Raw genomic sequence first — 16,804 nt, 5'->3', positions numbered from 1 at the left:
ATACCCGTGCTTGTCAGCACTATGGAGAAGCTGCCCTCAGGGAACTCTTGGTCTGGTGGAGATAGGAGTCACACGTGTGAAATGTTAAACCAACACAGATCATGTATAATCTAATAACAAGCCAGGAGGGACTATCAGAGCTATAAAAATCAGAGGACAGAAGACACAAAAGGACAAACACCATGTGACTCCACTTACATGGGGCACTTTGAATAGGTAAATTCATAGAGACAGAAAGTAGAAAAATGGTTACCGAGGGCAGGGGGGCTGGGGGAATGGAGAGTTACTGTTTCACAGGTACAGAGTTTCTGTTTGGGGTGATGAAAAAGTTCTGGAAATAGTGGTGATGGTTGCACAGAGATATGAATGAGCTTAACACCACTGAACTGTACACTTAAAAATGGTTAAGATAACTTTTATGTTACATGTATTTTACCACAATAGATCATTTTTTTAAAAAATCAAAGGAGAGGTACATGAAGCCTGGGTGATTAGGGAGGGCAGTCTTGAATTTTTGATAGGGGGAAGGTTGGTGCAGGGCAACTGAGAGCAGCAAGATCTCAAGCGTGATGCAGGACATGACACAGGTCAGGGCAGAGGAGGGCAGTGTGGTCAAGTATGCTGGGGAGGGGGTGTCCAGATCAAGGCCGGCTCCAGGGGCATGGCCAGGGTGCTCTCTTCCCATAGTCTGCACTTCAGTGTGAGCTTACCCTACAAGATGGTCCCAACATTCTTAGGGGCCTTGGAGGACAGGGGGTTTCTCAGAGGTCCTCCCTGTTGTCTGCCCACCAATGCCCATATCTGGCATAGCAAAAATAGAATAAGACACCCCTCCAAAGTCCCAGCCTTCATTTAAAGGCAAAGACATTTGAAGAAGGCTCAGACATGGGCAAGAGAAATGGCAGCAGGGAGGGGTGGGGTGAAGGGGGACCCTCGAGACAGAAGCTTCAAACCCAAACCAATCCTCAGCCTGATTTCCCCAGAGTCATCTCACACATGGCCCTGCATTTGCCCAGAAAATTATGAACCAATCAGCAGGCTGTCCCGAGGGGCAGGAGGCGCTGCTGCTCTAATGAGTGAGCCCCTCCCACCCTGGGCCCTTTCTGGCTGCCTTAGCTGCCTAACTCGTCTGGGTGGAGGAAGTGCCCTCACCATAGACACTTGTCTCTAATGCCTTCGGCACGTGTGAGACTTGAGGCCAGAGGTCCAGCAATGGCATCCACTGCTGAAGGGCATCCATTGTTGAAAGTCACCCAGCACCATGGCAGCTGGGCCAGGCTGAGAACTCACTGGCAGCTGGCACAATGATGCCCAGGTGAGAGAACAGGAGTGGGCTGCTGGGGGGGAGGGGCTGGAGTGGGCAGAGCCCTACCTGGAAGGGGCACCAGTCAGCATATCTGGGCTCAAAGCTCACACAGACCCCTGCCCTGTCCCCTCTTAGCTTTGTTTCCCTCATCTCTACAGTCATGGGGGTGGGGATTGGATTAGGTCATTTCTAGGGATGCCCTCTCTGACATCATGGGGTGCTGTGATTTCTTTTCCACTAGCTGCCACCATGCCAAAGCACTGTGGCCAGAAGTTGGAGAGTCCAGCAGATCTGGGTTTGACCCCACCTCTGTGACTTACTAGCTGCGTGACTTTGGCAAGCTGCTCAGTGTCTCCAGACCTACTGATTCCTACCTTACTGGGCTGCTAAGAGAACTTAAACAATAACCTTTGCAAAGCGTCCAAGCCCAGGGTCCCTTTCAGAGCTGCACCTCCTCTAGTGCCAAATGCCCCCTCTGAGGCCAGACTCACCACTGCCTTTGCTACATTTGGCTCCAAGTAACAGAAACCCCCAACTTGGATTGACTTAAAAGTAAAGATATTTATTGTTACACATCACAAGAAATCCTGACATAGAATTTGTCAGAACTGGTTGATGGCTGGCTCAGCATTGTCCTCAAAGTCTTAGGTTCTTTCCAACACCTCCGGATTGTCATCTTCAGCTGGCTAATAACTAGTGGGAGCAAAGAGTTCCTGGCACCCCATCCACATACACCACAGACCTGGGAAAGAGGGAAGCCTCTTCTACTTAGGTGTGGTTTTTATGAAGAACTGGAAACCAACCCCACCCAGCAACCCCTTCCTCCCCCTCTCTTCTCATTGGCCCGAACTGGGTCGCATGCACTTCCCTGAGCCAATCACTGAGGATTGTGATTGAGGGGTGTGGCTTAGCCCTGCCAATAGCTGATGTGGACAGGTGCGGAGAAGGGGCCACCTGGACAAAAGGGCCACCTATTGGCTATGAGGAAGGGAGGGGCTAGTGGCCCTCAGCGTTGCCTCACCCCTCTGGGAGCGGGGGGGCTGATGGCGAACCCTGAGCTCTGATGGGTTAAGGGGTAGAGGGCGGTCAGGCTTGACGTGGCCCAGCCTGCTGGACGCAGCCTTAGGGGAGGACATGGGAGTCACTGCTACCCCGTACCCCACCCTTTGAAGGGGACCGTTGCCCAGCAGGCTGCTTCTGCTGTCCTGGCCTCTACAGAGCCGGGGGGGAGCTCCCAGGAGCAGACACAGCAGAGGTGAAAAAGTCGTCTGCCCACCGTCATCTCCTCCCAACTCGGCGCCAGTCTGTTCCCAGGCTCTCACGGGCCTCTTTCCATCCTGCTCCAGTGCTGGCCTCCTCTCTTGCCTGGAACACTGCAATAGCCCCCCTCGGGTTCCTCCCATCAGTCCCCTGAGAAGAAGCAAAGGCATCCCCTGCCCCAGGCTAGGCCTTCACCCTGGACTCTTCGAAGCCCCCACTCTCAGCCAGGTCCACAAGGCCCGGTCCCCTCAGCCACCTGCTCACTGCTCCAGTTCACACCAGCCTTCTCCAGCCCCACTGGAGACTCACTGTCCTCTCACCCAGGCTGTCCTCTCTCCCCTCCAGCCCTCGTCCTTGCTGTACTCTCAGCCTTTTCCTTCCCTACTGCCCTCATCCCTCAGGTCCTCCCTTCCCCAGGCAGAAGTCCTGGCTCTTCCTCAGACATCCCAGCTCCCACAACCACAACTTGCTCAGTCCCCTTGTAGATCATAGGTGTGTGTGTGTGTGTGTGTGTGTGTGTGTGTGTGTGTGTGTGTGTGTGTGTGTGTGTGTGTGTGTGTGTGTGTGTGTGTGTGTGTGTGTGTGTGTGTGTGTGTGTGTTTCCTATCCCCCTGGAAGAAAGTGAGCTCTGGGCAGGGGAGGCTCTGGCTGTAGCTCCCCCATACACCCTGCAGCACCCCACAGGTGTCTGGCATGGAAAAGTCCCCAGTACACACTTACTGAGTTCGGTTGAATTGAACTTTCACCTCAATAGCAAAATATCCGTTGTCCTCTTTGACCTCATAACAAGCTTTCAAGGTGTGGAGCACAAGGCATTTTCCCATTGGATAATGAGAAAATCAGGCCCCAGAGAAGGGAGGGCAGTTGCCAAAGGTCACACAGCAAGACTGAGGCAGGCTCAGGCACAGAGCCAAGGGGTCCTTGCTCCCTGGAGGCCCCACCTCAGCATCAGCTACCAGAACTACCCTTCCCAGGATGGTGGCCGCTATACCTGGGCAGAGCAGGCAGTGGTGGGGATGGGGGGGGGCAGGGGAAATGGGAGGAGGAGGGGTGTGGGCCCATGGAATGAAGGCTGTGTCCCCAGGGAAGGCAGGTCTGCCTCGGTGGCAGGGGGTTAATGGCTTTCCTGTAGATCACAGCTGAGGGTTAATCACATTCCTTAATTCCACAGCCCACCATGGCCTTTCCCATTAGCAACTGCAGGCAAAGTCTACACCTCACCCTACCCCCACCCTGCACACATCAGCCACCAGCACCTCCACCAGGGCCCTAGCATCAGACCCAGCAGGTCATTTAGTTTTGAGTCCTCCCTACCTCACGCACACAAGGGAAGCTGACCCTCCCTCCCCAATTCTAGGTCTGAAGGGATCTTTCCTGGGCGCTTACCCTGGGAAACCATTCAGAGAAGGGGCTGTACCTCACTGGCCAGGCAGCCACTCAACGCCTTTCACTCTGTAGATCCCATTTAGACATATTAATAGGTCCCAGAGAGGACAGCTAGCATCCATTAAATAATCCTCTTCCAGGGTGGAAGCACGGCATGGGGCAGCAGGGGACTGAGTCACAGCTCCTTCCTGAGCACCTCAGTGCCTGGCAGATGGTCCAGGCCATGTGGACCTTCAGCGCCCAGGAGAATGGGGTGGCTCTGGGAGGGGCATGGTTTGGGAAAAATCATTCCCAAGCCTCAAGGAACTTCTCTGGCCTGGCCTGGTGGCCAAGTGGCTGTCCCCAAGCTCCCATCAGGATGTCTCAGGGACACTCCATCACCCCAGTCACTGTTCCAGTGTTCAGGCCCCCTGGCTCTGAAGTGACTGCAACCCATCTCCTCAGAGGCAGGGCCAGACATGGCTGAGCCTGGGAAAACTGGAGCAGGCACATTAGCGTGACAGGCATCAGGGTTCTGCCACCACGGGGGGAGTGGACCCACACTGATATTTCACCATCTTGCATCAATAACTCCTGGAGCTGGTGGTGCATTAGTGCTGACCTTTTCGAGTGATGACTGATTCCCGCAGGGCAGCAAGAGGTGGAAGCGGCTGCCACTGTTGCTGACAGCCCCTGGCTGGGGGCAGAGGAAAGGTAGCCACTTGCAGAGTCTGTGCTGATGGGCCACAGCCCTCCCTGTGCTGAGATTGCACAGCTGCCTGCTGGCAGTTTCAGGCTGGCAGCCCATCTCCCATCTCCCCACCTTCCAGCCTTTGCAGACGCTGGGCCTCCCCCTGGAGTCCCTCCTCATTCCAAGCATCTTCTGCAAATGCCGCCTCCACATTTTTGCTTGTGATGTTTTCCCACCCAGCAGACCTCCCTCCCTTTACCCACTCAAATCTTCCCTCAGAGCCTTCCTCTGGTCCTGCTTCCTTCAAGGTGGCTAATCTGATCACCCATGGGAATGTGTCCTATAGTCCCCTTATTTGGGGCTATAGTTAATGCTGTCTTGCTTCATTGTTTAAATCAAACCCATGTGTGTGTCCCAACTGCTGGCTTAGCATGACATCAATTCCCCCGAGTGCCGATGGCCCACACCACGGACACACCAAGGCTTCAGAGTCTGAAGACCTGTCGTGGCCTTCTGCAAGGGGCTGGTGACAAGGGTAGAGGTCATGTCTAATTTGGCATCTATGACACCACCAGCCATGGATGTGAGCATTGGCACAACACTTTAGGAAAACAATAGTTTACCAATAGTGAATCAAGTGCCTTAACATATGCATGTCCTTTAACTCAGCAATTCCTTTTTAGGTATTTGTACTAAGGAAATGATTTGAGATACAAAGATATATGGCAAAGAATGTTCAGTGCAGTGTCATTACAGGAAAGAAATGGAAAGGGAAAAACCAGGGCACTTGGATGTAACAGAATATCCTGAAGTTACTAAAGTCATGGGTAACAAATGTTCCTTGTGACTCTGGATATGCTTAGGTTTTAATGGTAAATGAAAAAGACAGGATGCATGAATGGCAATTTCATAAAAAATATGCATAGAAAAAGCTAGGAACACAGTTTTATGAATGATTGTCTTTAATGTAGGAACACAGGTTTTTTTCTCTCTCCTTTCTTGTTTCTGTATTTTCCAAAATTTATTCAATAAGTGTGTGTTGCTTTTATAATTGGGATAAACATTTGTGACATATATAGACACACACACAAGTATCTGAGCATGCCACCACCTGCTCCCACCCTCTCTGCCCAGCTGTCCAAGCCTGGGGGACCCCCAGAGCTGCCTGTATGGAATCAATCCTTCCTCTTCCAAGGCCGAGATGGAGCCACGAACTTCTCAGAAGACACAGCCCTGGTCCTGGAGTTCTACTCCTCCACTTCAAGTACGTACCTCCTGGTGCCACGCCAGGACAGCCATGCATCAGGACATATGTGTGAAAGGGTGTTCAGACCATCCCGCCTCTGCCTCTCACTGGAATGGGCTAAGGGCTCCCAGGTGCCAACACAGCCTCCCAGGGCAAGCAGACAAGCAGAGGAGAGCCTGGCTGGACTTTTTGTCAAAGTGACAGCGATGGAACACAGGCCAGGTCACATGGTCTATTCCCATACTAGGTTCTATTCCCATACTATGTTCTTACTGCTCCCATCAGAGAGAGGGCGGGGGAGCCCTCAGAGCCCACAGCTCCCAGAGCTCACAGGGAGGGGTGGGGGAGACAGATTCAGAAGCCGGCTGATCCATAGTCTTACTTCCACACTCTGAGATCGAAGCCCCCAAGTGGCAGAGACAAGGGTGACCCATATAAAGACCCAGAGACACAGAATATGTTTAGAGTTGGCTTTGAGTTCACGAAGCCCCGAAAATGGAAGAGAAGGAGAACAAATGTGCGGGGCAAGGCCAGGAGGCAGGAAAGGAGGTGGGTGGTGGGAGATGGGAAAACTAGATGCCGGTATCAAAGGATGGGGCCCGGGTGGGGGCACAGACGCTGGCATCTGAGAAGCCGGTGGGAGCCTCAGCTGGTCCTCCCCCCACAGTGAAAGGCAGCGAGCCATGGACCCTCAGCCAGCCCCTGGGCATCTCTGTGCTGCCACTGAAGAGTCGTTTGTACCGAAAGATGCTGACAGAGAAAGGCTTGAATGGGCTACGCATAGAGCGACTCCCCATCACTGTGAGTCCCCCACCCTGCCCTGGGCCCTCAGCAGGTCCCCCTGGTCCCACCCCACTCCACCCTGCTCAACCTTGCCACACAACCTTCTCCACAGGACAATTTGGCTTCTCCAAAAGCTTCTAGCAGGGCACCCACCAGAGAAGCCAACCACTGCAGGTGTGAGAAGATCCCCCAACACGAAAACCAGTCTTGCCTCTGGGGCTATGAGGAAATTGCTCCTGAGAAACCTGGGGAGAGCACAAGGAGGCCCTGTGGGTTAGTGGCAAGAGCGTAGGCTTTCAGCCAGCTGGACCTGGGTTCAAATCCTGCCTTGCCCCCGTCCTCACTGTGGAAGCAGGGGGAAATGGCTTAACATCTCTGAACTTCAGAGTCCTCATCTCTAGAACGGGAACAACATGCCCAGCACACAATCTCTGCGCATACGAGAAGAGTAAGAGCTCAGACTCTAGAGCCTAGACTGTCTGGGTCCAAATTCTGGTTTCACCATTTACCAGCCTACACAACCAAGGGAAAATTAAACCCTCAATGCCTCAGTTTCTTTGTAAAATGAGTACTTAGTAATAGTACTTTTCTCATAGGGTTGCTGTGAGATTTTATGAAGAAATACATGTAAAGTACTTAGAATAAGTTCTCAATAAGAATTAATATCATTATCATCATTATCTAATTCTATGGCACCTTTTTCCATAAAATCCTTCTGGCCATCCCGATACAATAAACCTCAGCAAATGGGAGCTTCCCCTCTGCCTGCAGGTGCCAATCAGGTCTCTAGTGGAGTTGGGAAGGGTGGTATGGAGACAGCAAGGGGGAGAAGAAGCAGAATGCCAGCTGCCACCCCCGCCCACCCGCCCCAGCACAGCGCCCAGAGGATACCTTCCTGGGGATTCCGGAACGGTAGATGGAGAGGAGGCTAAACCTGTCCTGGCCAGTGGGGTCTGACTGCTCCCTTCTCCTCCCCAGGACACCAACCTGAAAACCACAACCGGTGAGGCCCCCACAGTGGATCTCTCCTTCAAGCTGCTCTCCTCTGAGGTAAGGCTGTGGGCTGGGGGAAGGTCAGGGCTGCCAGACACATGCCAGCTCCTGTCACCCCTCCATGAGTTCCAGTCTCCTTCACAATCACTGGCCTTGTTCAGGGCCTAGGGGCCAGGGGATTCTGGGAGGAGGGATTGCTGCTTCAGGTGGAAATGTCTGAGGGTGACTTGAGACTCCAGAAAATCAGAGAGAAAGCTGAGATTAGGAAGAGGAGTCACCCAGACCTGTCAATCAGCCTCTGACCCAGTCCAAGCTAAGCCTGGCTCACTGGGATCAAGGTTATATAAGGGTGAATTAAGATACCAGTTTTCTATTACTGCACAACAAACTCAGCAGCTTAAAACAATAGCCATTTATTAGTAAGTAGTCCAACATAGCCTGGCTGAAATCAAGATGTTGGCAGGGTTGCATTCCTTTCTGGAGACTCTGGGGAAGAATCTCCACTTCCAGGTTCATTCAGTTTACTGGCACAGTCTGGTTCCCCACAGCATAGGACTGACATCCCAGTTTCCTTGCTGGCTGTCAGCCTCTGCTCTCAGCTCCTGAAGGCCACCCACATTCCTTCTCACAATGGGCCCCTCCATCTTTAAGCTAGCAGCCATGCCCAATCCCCTCCACACTCCAAAACTCAACTTCCTCTTCTGTCAGCAGCCAGAGAAAACTCTATGCTTTTAAAAAGGCTGGTATGATTAGGTCAGGCCCACTGGATGACCTCCGTATCTTAAGGTCAACATATAATTATACATAATCATAGGAGTGATAGCTCATCATTGTCACAGTTCCGAGGGTCAGGGTGTGGATTCTTGGGGGCCCATATTCAAAATTCTGCCCACCATGGCTGGGTTGGTCCACATGGAAAGATAGCCGGGGCTGAACCCTGCCTGATGGGTGGGCTCTCTTCCTCTCACTAGCTACACCTGGGCTCTGAATCTAGCTTGCACCCTGGTCATTTGGCTCCAATGCACCTGGCAGACACCTGCTGGAATTTTTTCCACTTTCCTCTTTGTGGTGCTGGGATGTGGGCAGTTTAGGACCATAAACCTAGGAAATGCTTGCAGGGGCTGATGTCTGGGCCAGCCCACTCCTCCCAGGTTCCCATTCCAGGGAAAATAGCCAGCAGCTCTGGGGTAGGACTGACCCTTGAGGAACACAGGGTGTTCCATGGTGTGGGGTATGAGGCATGCATCTGGGAAGGCACTGGGCTGCAAGTGTCTCCTCATAAGGCCCCAGGGGAGTGCCTGACACCTGCCATCAGCACTCCCTGCTGTGAGCATTCAGCACTGCCCTCTCAAGCCTCCTCAAATATTTGGGTGGCAGAGAGTTTATTAGATACTCCCTGACAGCCCCACCACCATCACCACTGCCTGACCAGTGCAGGAACAAGAAGGTACTGAAATGGGAGGTCACAAAATAAGCAAAAGGCCCCAAGAAAGAGGAAGAGTTTTGGAGAAAAATGTCACAAACATCCCACGTTGGAACTCCACTCTCCAGGTCCTCTTCCCAGGGTCTAGAGTCTGCCAGTGGCCACTGCCAGTCCCTCCTCACTTCCCTCTGCTTCCTGCCCTCTCCACTGGGGCATGTGTGTCCTGAGACTGAAAGGAGCGTCAAGTGCCCCTGGTCAGGGAACTGGCGGGCCCAGGCAGGCAACAGGCAGGTGGGCAGGACACTTCCCCAATTGCCCAGGGGCTGGGCACAAAGGTCTTTGGTGATGAATTATTCACTGGAGCTGTGCTAAGTGCAGAATTAATCCCTTTTCTTCCAGCTGGCGGCCTCACTAAATTATCCCTCCAAGTCATGCGGGAAAATGCTGCCGAATTCATTTAGCTGCTGAGTGTTTTGATCTGGGCCTTGTGATTTTAGCTTTCCCTTCCCCCAGCCCCCTCCCCTGGAGGTGAATAAAAAAAAAAGAAAGGAAAAAAAAAAACCTTTTAGTAATGGATTTCCGAGAAGAAAGGAAAAGAAAGGGGATCAAGATTGGGTGTATACCAGGAAAATAGTACTAGCAGAAATTCAGATTCTGCAGCCAAGAATTCATACGTATGGAGTCTACACACATACATGCTGTCAGGCCATCATATTGGAATATCTCCACACTGGAGTCACATACACACAGATGTGTGCACACACACCTTTGCAACGGTGCACACATTTAATGCATATGTACATGCTCTCACACACATGCAAACTCACACACGTACGTCTTCACACCCACATTAGCACACGTGGAAGCTAAATCTCTTTGCAGCTTAACTGTTTCTTGGATAAACTATCAGAATTGGCCAATAACTGACTCACTTTGATTCTAGAATCTTGAAGACCAATACAGGGGCCTGAGCACGATGTGCTAACATGGGTGGACTCAGCATGAGGTTCTTGCAGCTCCAGCACCCATCCATATTCTTGTATTCCACGCATATTTGATAAGGAGCCATTGCGTGCCAGGCACTGTGCAAGGCAAGAAGTAGAATTTTGGTGCCCTTGTGGATTGAAATGGGAAGGTGGAGGGGCCAGTGGCCATGGAGCCCATCTGCCTGAGTTCTCCTTCATCAGACTTGCAGACGGCTCTCTGCTAGTATCGGAGCCCTCATGGCATCCTTTTCCGTAAGGGATGGTGGCAAGTGTTGTGAACGATGAACAGGTCAGGTGGCATTGCAGCTAAGTCTAAAGGGCCCATCTCCTTCTCCATCCTTCACCATTCCCTCACTGTAATACCATCGTTATCTCCCATGCACCTGCAAACATTCACAGAGCACGTGCTACGCAGCAGGTACTATTCTGGATTTTAAGTATATTACACTGAAGACAACAACAACAACAAAAAAGACCCTCTCTTCATAAAGCTTGCATTCTTAGAAAGCAGGGAATGTGGAACAGAAAATGAACAAGTAAATTCATAAGCAGATGTCAGCTGATGTTAAGCGGCCTGATGAAACTCAGACAAGGTGACGTGATAGGGCATCCTTGAGAGGCTGTTTGGATTCCATGTGGTGTCTGTGTAAGGTTATGAGCTCAACTGGTATAACAGAAACCAAGTTCCTTCCGTCTTTTTGTTCCCCCTAAGTTGTTGCCTGCAACTTTATGGTGGAAGGGACTTGGTTTTCATCTCTGCATTGCAGCGTGTGAGAAGGCAGCTGCAGAACTGGGACCAGACCATCGATTCTTCCACCATTTAAATCAAACACTGCTTAAAGCTCCAGGAGCCACCACCTGACTCTTGGAGATCTTAGAGTCCTATGGACACTCCAGCTGCAGTGGGGCATGTGATTAGTGAGCCTCTTGGAGCCCCTTGTCCTCATGGGTAACAACACCATCTCAGGGACAACTCCTTGTGGTCAGACATGCTGTTACAGACTGGAAATCCATCAGGAGAAATGAATATGCATGCCTGAGGATACAGTCTCTTCCTTGTGACCCTTCATGTCCAGGAGGTTCAAACACAGGCTGTCCTGGGTGGTTGCATTTTTTGGTGAACACAGCCTCCCCACGCCCACCACCTCCACATCACCCATTCTCAGAGCTCTTGGAACAAGAGTGTGGTGGAATTTCCAAATAGGCAGAGACTGCAGAGGTCTCTCTCAACAGCCCACCCTGGACAGGAATCTCCTTAGCAACATCTGCCACAGATGGCCATCCTAGCCACTCTTTCTGCTCTGCATGGCAGGGAGCACAGCCCATCCCATGGCTCAGTGGCTGAAGCTGAGTAATAGAAACGCTCACCTCACATTGACCCCAACCCACCTTTTCTCTGCCCCAGGCTCCTGGCTCTGCCCCCAGGGCTACAGTGCAACCCCAGCCAGCTGCCTGCGCTGATCACATCGTCAGCAACCCAGCACATTTGTGGGGGTCTCAGCAAATGGCAAGAGGCGGTGGTCTCTGGTCTGGGATTTTATGCTTGAACGTGGTTTGTTGGTGATGGGTTGGTTTTTACCCTCTGGTGAGACTTCTCTATGGGCGTTTTCTACTTAGAGTGATCTGCCTTAAGCTGGATTTGTATGTGTCGGTGAGTATGTGTATATATACAAACAGATACTTAACTAGAAAAGCATGTACATGCGCATGTCCACAGGAAACTCCCCTTCGTTGCACAGTCAGTGGGGGTTGGCCTTTGAGGCCCGTTCGGCTCTAAGAACCCATGAGCCTATGGATACTCCACATGCACATGCACAGGTAAACCTCTGGTCCCCTCCATTCCCCCTCTGATCTTGGCGTCTTTTCTTTGAAGAGTGTGCTGTGGTCCCCTGGGAGTCTATACTTCTCCAGGCTGGGCAGTGGCTCTTGTAATGAACTGGTTGCAAGATCCTGAGCATCCTGGGTGCCCTCCAGCTTGCAGAGAGCCTCTGTGAAGTGAGACCCACATTGACCAGGTTTCCTGGGCTGACCCATGTGAGTTGCAGCCTGACATGCACACAGTAGGTGCTCATTGTGTCTGTTCCTGCCTCTCTACCTGAAAATGTACCTCCCCATGACAAGGGACACATTTATGCAGCCATCTGGAGGTCTGGCAACATTTCTCCCTTTTGGGTTGGGATTTAGGATTCATTGTCTTGCCCAGGTGGGGCACCAACGCATCAAGCAGTGGTAGGGCCTCTCGGATGGGTGGCCCCCTCCTCCTCAGTCCACCCAAGAGATACGGGGAGGACTTGAAACCCACTGGCTTTTGGCAAAGAAAGGGTGCATTCAAGGAGAGGGGTGGTGGCACCTGCTGCCACCACTGAGAAAGGGGCAGCTGCCACAGTCCCATTTGACCCTCCCCCTCCCTCTTCCTCTCACAGGGAGGAGGAGGGGCAAGGCTCTAATGCCATGAAAAGGGCTGCCCTGGTGGGGTTTTTTTTTCAAACTAGTTACAAAGCTGTCTCTGGAGACCAGCCCAGAGTGGGGAGAAGTGGCTACTTAGCAAATGTAGAGGGGAGGGCAGGGGACAGGCAGAATTATGCTGGCTTTTGATGAATTTTTATGGATTTTTTGAAAGCCACACATGATGGCCCTGGGATGGTCCTTAGAGAAACCCCAGCACAAACCCGCCTTCATTTCCTCACCAAACACAGCTGCCTGGAAGAGCCAGTGTCCAGGATAACACAGTAGCCTCCTCAGCTGGTTCTGTCCTCTAGAAGGTTCTGTCCCCACCCCCAAGACTCCGTGCTCCTCACCTCAGATGAAGGGAGTCTGACACTCCCTCCAAAACACACTCAGAAGGTTCTATAGACTCTACTTGCTCACTTCTCATGACAGGGAGCTCATTATTGCCCAGGAAGCCTTCTCCAGTCTCCATCAGCCCCCGTGTAAACCTCTTCCTTCTGTGCGTCTCCCGTTTCCTCCCCCGGCCCTGCCTTTGCCTTCCTGAGGCCATCTCCAGAGAAGTCACTCCCACGCCTGTCCACATCAGCTCCGCTGATGGCTGCAAACTTACGTCATCTCCGGCCTGAACCCATCTCCTCCCTCTGCCTGCTCTTTGTCACACTTGGTTTCTGGTTCTCATCTGCCAGGTCATCTCCTCTTGACAACACTCCTTAAAGTGTCCCCAAAACCATGGGGCCCGATCAGCATTGGTGGGTAGAATAGGACCATCACCCCCGCTGTCTGAACACATTCTCCCTTTTGAAGCAGCCAAAGTCTATTGTGAGTTTTACTTTAGTACTTACTGAGGTAGCAAGTGTCCACTTAAAGCTGGGATCCAATCTCTGGACATTGGTAAGGCTGCATGTCCTCCTTGCCCCTCTGTTGCTCTATTTTGAACTATTATGAACAGGGTTTCTCTTCCCTGCGGCATTTCCCCTTCTTTGTCTCAGCCCATCTTCTAGGCTTGAGACCATTCTGGACCCTGATTTTATCATGTGACACATTCACAGTCCCACCTCTACCCCCAATCGAAGCTCCAGTTCATGCGTGGATGTGGTCAGGATGCTTCCAGTGCTGCCGTGTACACAGTGCACATCCCGAGACCTGAGTTTGAATCCTGGATCTTCCACTTGATTGTAACCACCCTGAGCCTCACTTTCCTCATCTGTAAAAGGGATTGTACTCACTACCAGCCAGAAATGTAGTGAAAATGGAATGAGAGAGCACATGTAAGTGCCTAGCACCATGTCCTGCAGACACTCGGTAGATGGAGCTCTTAGTTTCATTCATGTAAGTTGCTGAGAAACATGCAAACTAATTGGGGGTGTGAACAGGGTGCCTGGGGGAGGGGAAAGCCCTGCTAATCCATCAGTCGATGCCCACCCCTCATGACAGCTGCTTCACCAGCTTCACATCCAAAAGGACATCAGGAGACCTTGTCAAGTGCTGAAGATAAATGTCACCAGCACCACATTTGGTCTCACAGCAATTTGTCAGAGAATGAAGAAATGGGGAAGATACAGACAATCATCTCTCCAGAGGCCAGATTTGCTGAAGTCCCAGTGTACCCTGCCCTGAACTGAAGGCTGTGGAGGAGATGGAGAAAGTGGAGACCTGCTTCCTGGCCTGGGAGGTCCCAGGTGGGCAGGGCTGGACTGAGAGCCATCCTGCTTCCAATTACTAAAATTCAGGAGAGCTGGTGCAGGCTCATCCCAAATGCCTCTCCAACCACAGGACCCTGTGTTGTCTTGAGAATGTGAGCCTGCAACTCCTAGCCAGAGATGGAGCATACTAAGCTAAGACGCAGGAAACTGTACATTTGGACCCTTCCTCCCCCTGCTCTGCTCTCCTTATGAGCTCAAGGCATGGTTGGTAGATTGAAGAAGTGGGAGGGGAGGAAGAGAGAAAGACAGGACAGAAGCATCCAGACTAAACTTCTCAGAAAATGGGAACTGGTCCTGGGATTCTCTCCAACTCAAAGCCAGACCGCCCTAGCCTAGACCTCCCTTCACCCAAACCAGATGTATTCCTGGCCCAGCCAAGGTCATTCATGCATACATTCATTAACCATTCATTAGATTCCTAACCTGTGCCAAGCAGTAAAGCACCCCAACAGATCATAACTTCCCATCTTGCTAAGGGTCCTAGTTGAGGAAGGTGCACTGAGCATACAAAAGTCAGGGAAAGCATAGCAGAGAGGCATGGTTAGAACTCTACCTCAAGTAATGACTTGGAAATTGGCGAGGCAAGGGTCCTTTGGGCAAAGGGACCCACATGTGTAAAGGCGTGGAGGTCTGATGTGTTTGGAGCACATGGGACCTATGGGGACTATAGTGGGCAGTGAGGCTGGTGAGTTAGATGGGGCCTAGATTATGGGCCTAGATTGATGGGGCCTGCCTGGGTGCCAGGATACAGGGTTTGGACTTTGTCATAAAGTGACGGGAGACTTCTGGTAAAGATGGCAGAATAGACAGTCCCCAGCATCACTCTTTCCCACAAATCAACCAATTTACAACTATAAAAAAGCAACGACTGCCAAGCTGGGGCCACTAGAGCTCTGGGGAAGAGCAGGAGAGACCTACAGAGTGCATGAAGGCAGGAGAAGCCACAATGAGAGAAAGAAAAAACTGCTCTGACTGTTTCGAGCTCCGGCTGCTTCCAGGCTAGAGCTGCTGAGTGCACAGAGCAGGAGCCAGCAAAAGCCACTGCTGTGCCCTTTGAATGAAGTTGCTTGGAGGTAGCAGGAGAGAAGAGGGCCATGGTGGCCCCCAGGCCAGCGAGACCACTAATAGGGTTCCCGTGGACCCACATAGGAGTGAGGAGCCACAACAATTGAAAAAAGGAGCCACTCACAGACCAGTGAGTCATCGCAAGGGACGGGAGCATGGCCCATCCCATGGGAAGTGTTTGGAGCACAGACAGCAAGGGAGACGGGTCCACCAGGGGAACACTGGGGCACAGCAAGGACAGCTGCTCTGCACCCCAATCAGTGTAGGACCACTCAGAGGAGACTAGTCAGGAATATAGAATTGCAGGGGGTGCAGTTTGATGAAAAAACTCAAGGCCCAGACCAGAGTTTCCACACAGCCCAGGTGTACCAGATCACACAAGACCAGAAGTACTATAAAGTCAACCATTAAAACCTGAGCTGCACAAAAAGCCTTCCCTAGGGAATCAGCAGCAAAGCAGCAATTTAGCTCAACCACACAGCTCAAATACTGGTCCTCACAGGAAGTTCTCATATTTTAGAAGTAAGCAAAGGACATCAAATTAGTTCCAGCAAAGAGTTTAAGTGGTGGGAACAGCAAATAATATGACACAGAACTGAGAGAAAAAACAAAGTACCCACAAACAGAGACAAAGTTTGATATTAATTAGTAAAGGTCTCATTTCACCAAAGAACACCTATAACACCTAGAAGGACTGGAAGTCCCTTGGGCTACCAAGCCAGAAAGGGGGAAGGGCTGGGGGCCTCAGCCATGCCCCCTACACATGCAACCCATCCCAAGGGCAGGGGCCTTGGACCCCGGCCACAGCCCCTGGCACGCACAACCAGCCCAGCAATGACCACCGAGCTGCCACAGGAAGTGCCCTGGGCTCTCCTGAGCTGGGGAGGTGGGGGGCCAAAGAGCCTCAGCCATGCCACCCCAACATGTGCAACCAGCCCAGCAATGAACACCAAGCCACAGCAAGACGAGCCCTGGGTTCATGAGCTGGGGTGCTAGGGGGCGAGGGCTTTTGCCACACCCTCCATCATCTTCACCCAGCCTGGCAACATCCAAGCCACCACTGGAAGCCCCCAGTCTCCCCTGTGGGAATGAGAGGGGTGTCACAGGCCTCAATCCCACCTCTTCTCCTTCTTCCATCCCATTTTCTTCTCCCTTTCCCTCTCCCCCTCTCTCCCAACTGCTCTGCAACATCATAGAATGTAAAAATTAATAATATTAAATTTTAAAATAAAAATTAAAAAATAAAGTGATGGGAAGCTAAGGAGGTCTTTGAGCAGCAGCAGGATGTGATCTCACCTATGGAAATGTCCCTCTAGATGTGAATGGGGGAACCCAAGGGGAAACATTAAATACACAAAGAGCAGGTGTCAGGCTAACAAGAGTGAGCCCACAGCCCATCCACTGAGCCACAGGCAAGGCTCTATTTAGTACTAACATGCCTGACAAAATTTATAAAAATTCTTATCAATGGCTCCCCTCCCCTAACCCTATAGCTTGCTTTTGGATTAACCCTCTGAAACCATTTTCTGGGAAAT

At 51.7% G+C, this 16,804-nt stretch overlaps 1 protein-coding gene across 1 annotated transcript in view; it reads left to right on the top strand.

Moving 5' to 3' along the window:
* Window positions 1–16,804, top strand: part of CCDC33 (coiled-coil domain containing 33) — a 107,839-nt gene that overhangs the window by 52,255 nt on the left and 38,780 nt on the right. The window contains exons 9-11 of the mRNA XM_063091761.1: window positions 5,757–5,886; window positions 6,536–6,669; window positions 7,630–7,701. Coding sequence (XP_062947831.1) covers window positions 5,757–5,886; window positions 6,536–6,669; window positions 7,630–7,701 — 336 coding nt within the window. The remainder of the gene's footprint in view (window positions 1–5,756; window positions 5,887–6,535; window positions 6,670–7,629; window positions 7,702–16,804) is intronic.

This window comes from Cynocephalus volans, chromosome 3 (assembly GCF_027409185.1).
Source record: "Cynocephalus volans isolate mCynVol1 chromosome 3, mCynVol1.pri, whole genome shotgun sequence".
Taxonomy (NCBI): Eukaryota; Metazoa; Chordata; class Mammalia; order Dermoptera; family Cynocephalidae; genus Cynocephalus; species Cynocephalus volans.
Note: the sequence above shows the minus strand (reverse complement) of the source record. Positions and strands in the feature narration are given on the sequence as shown.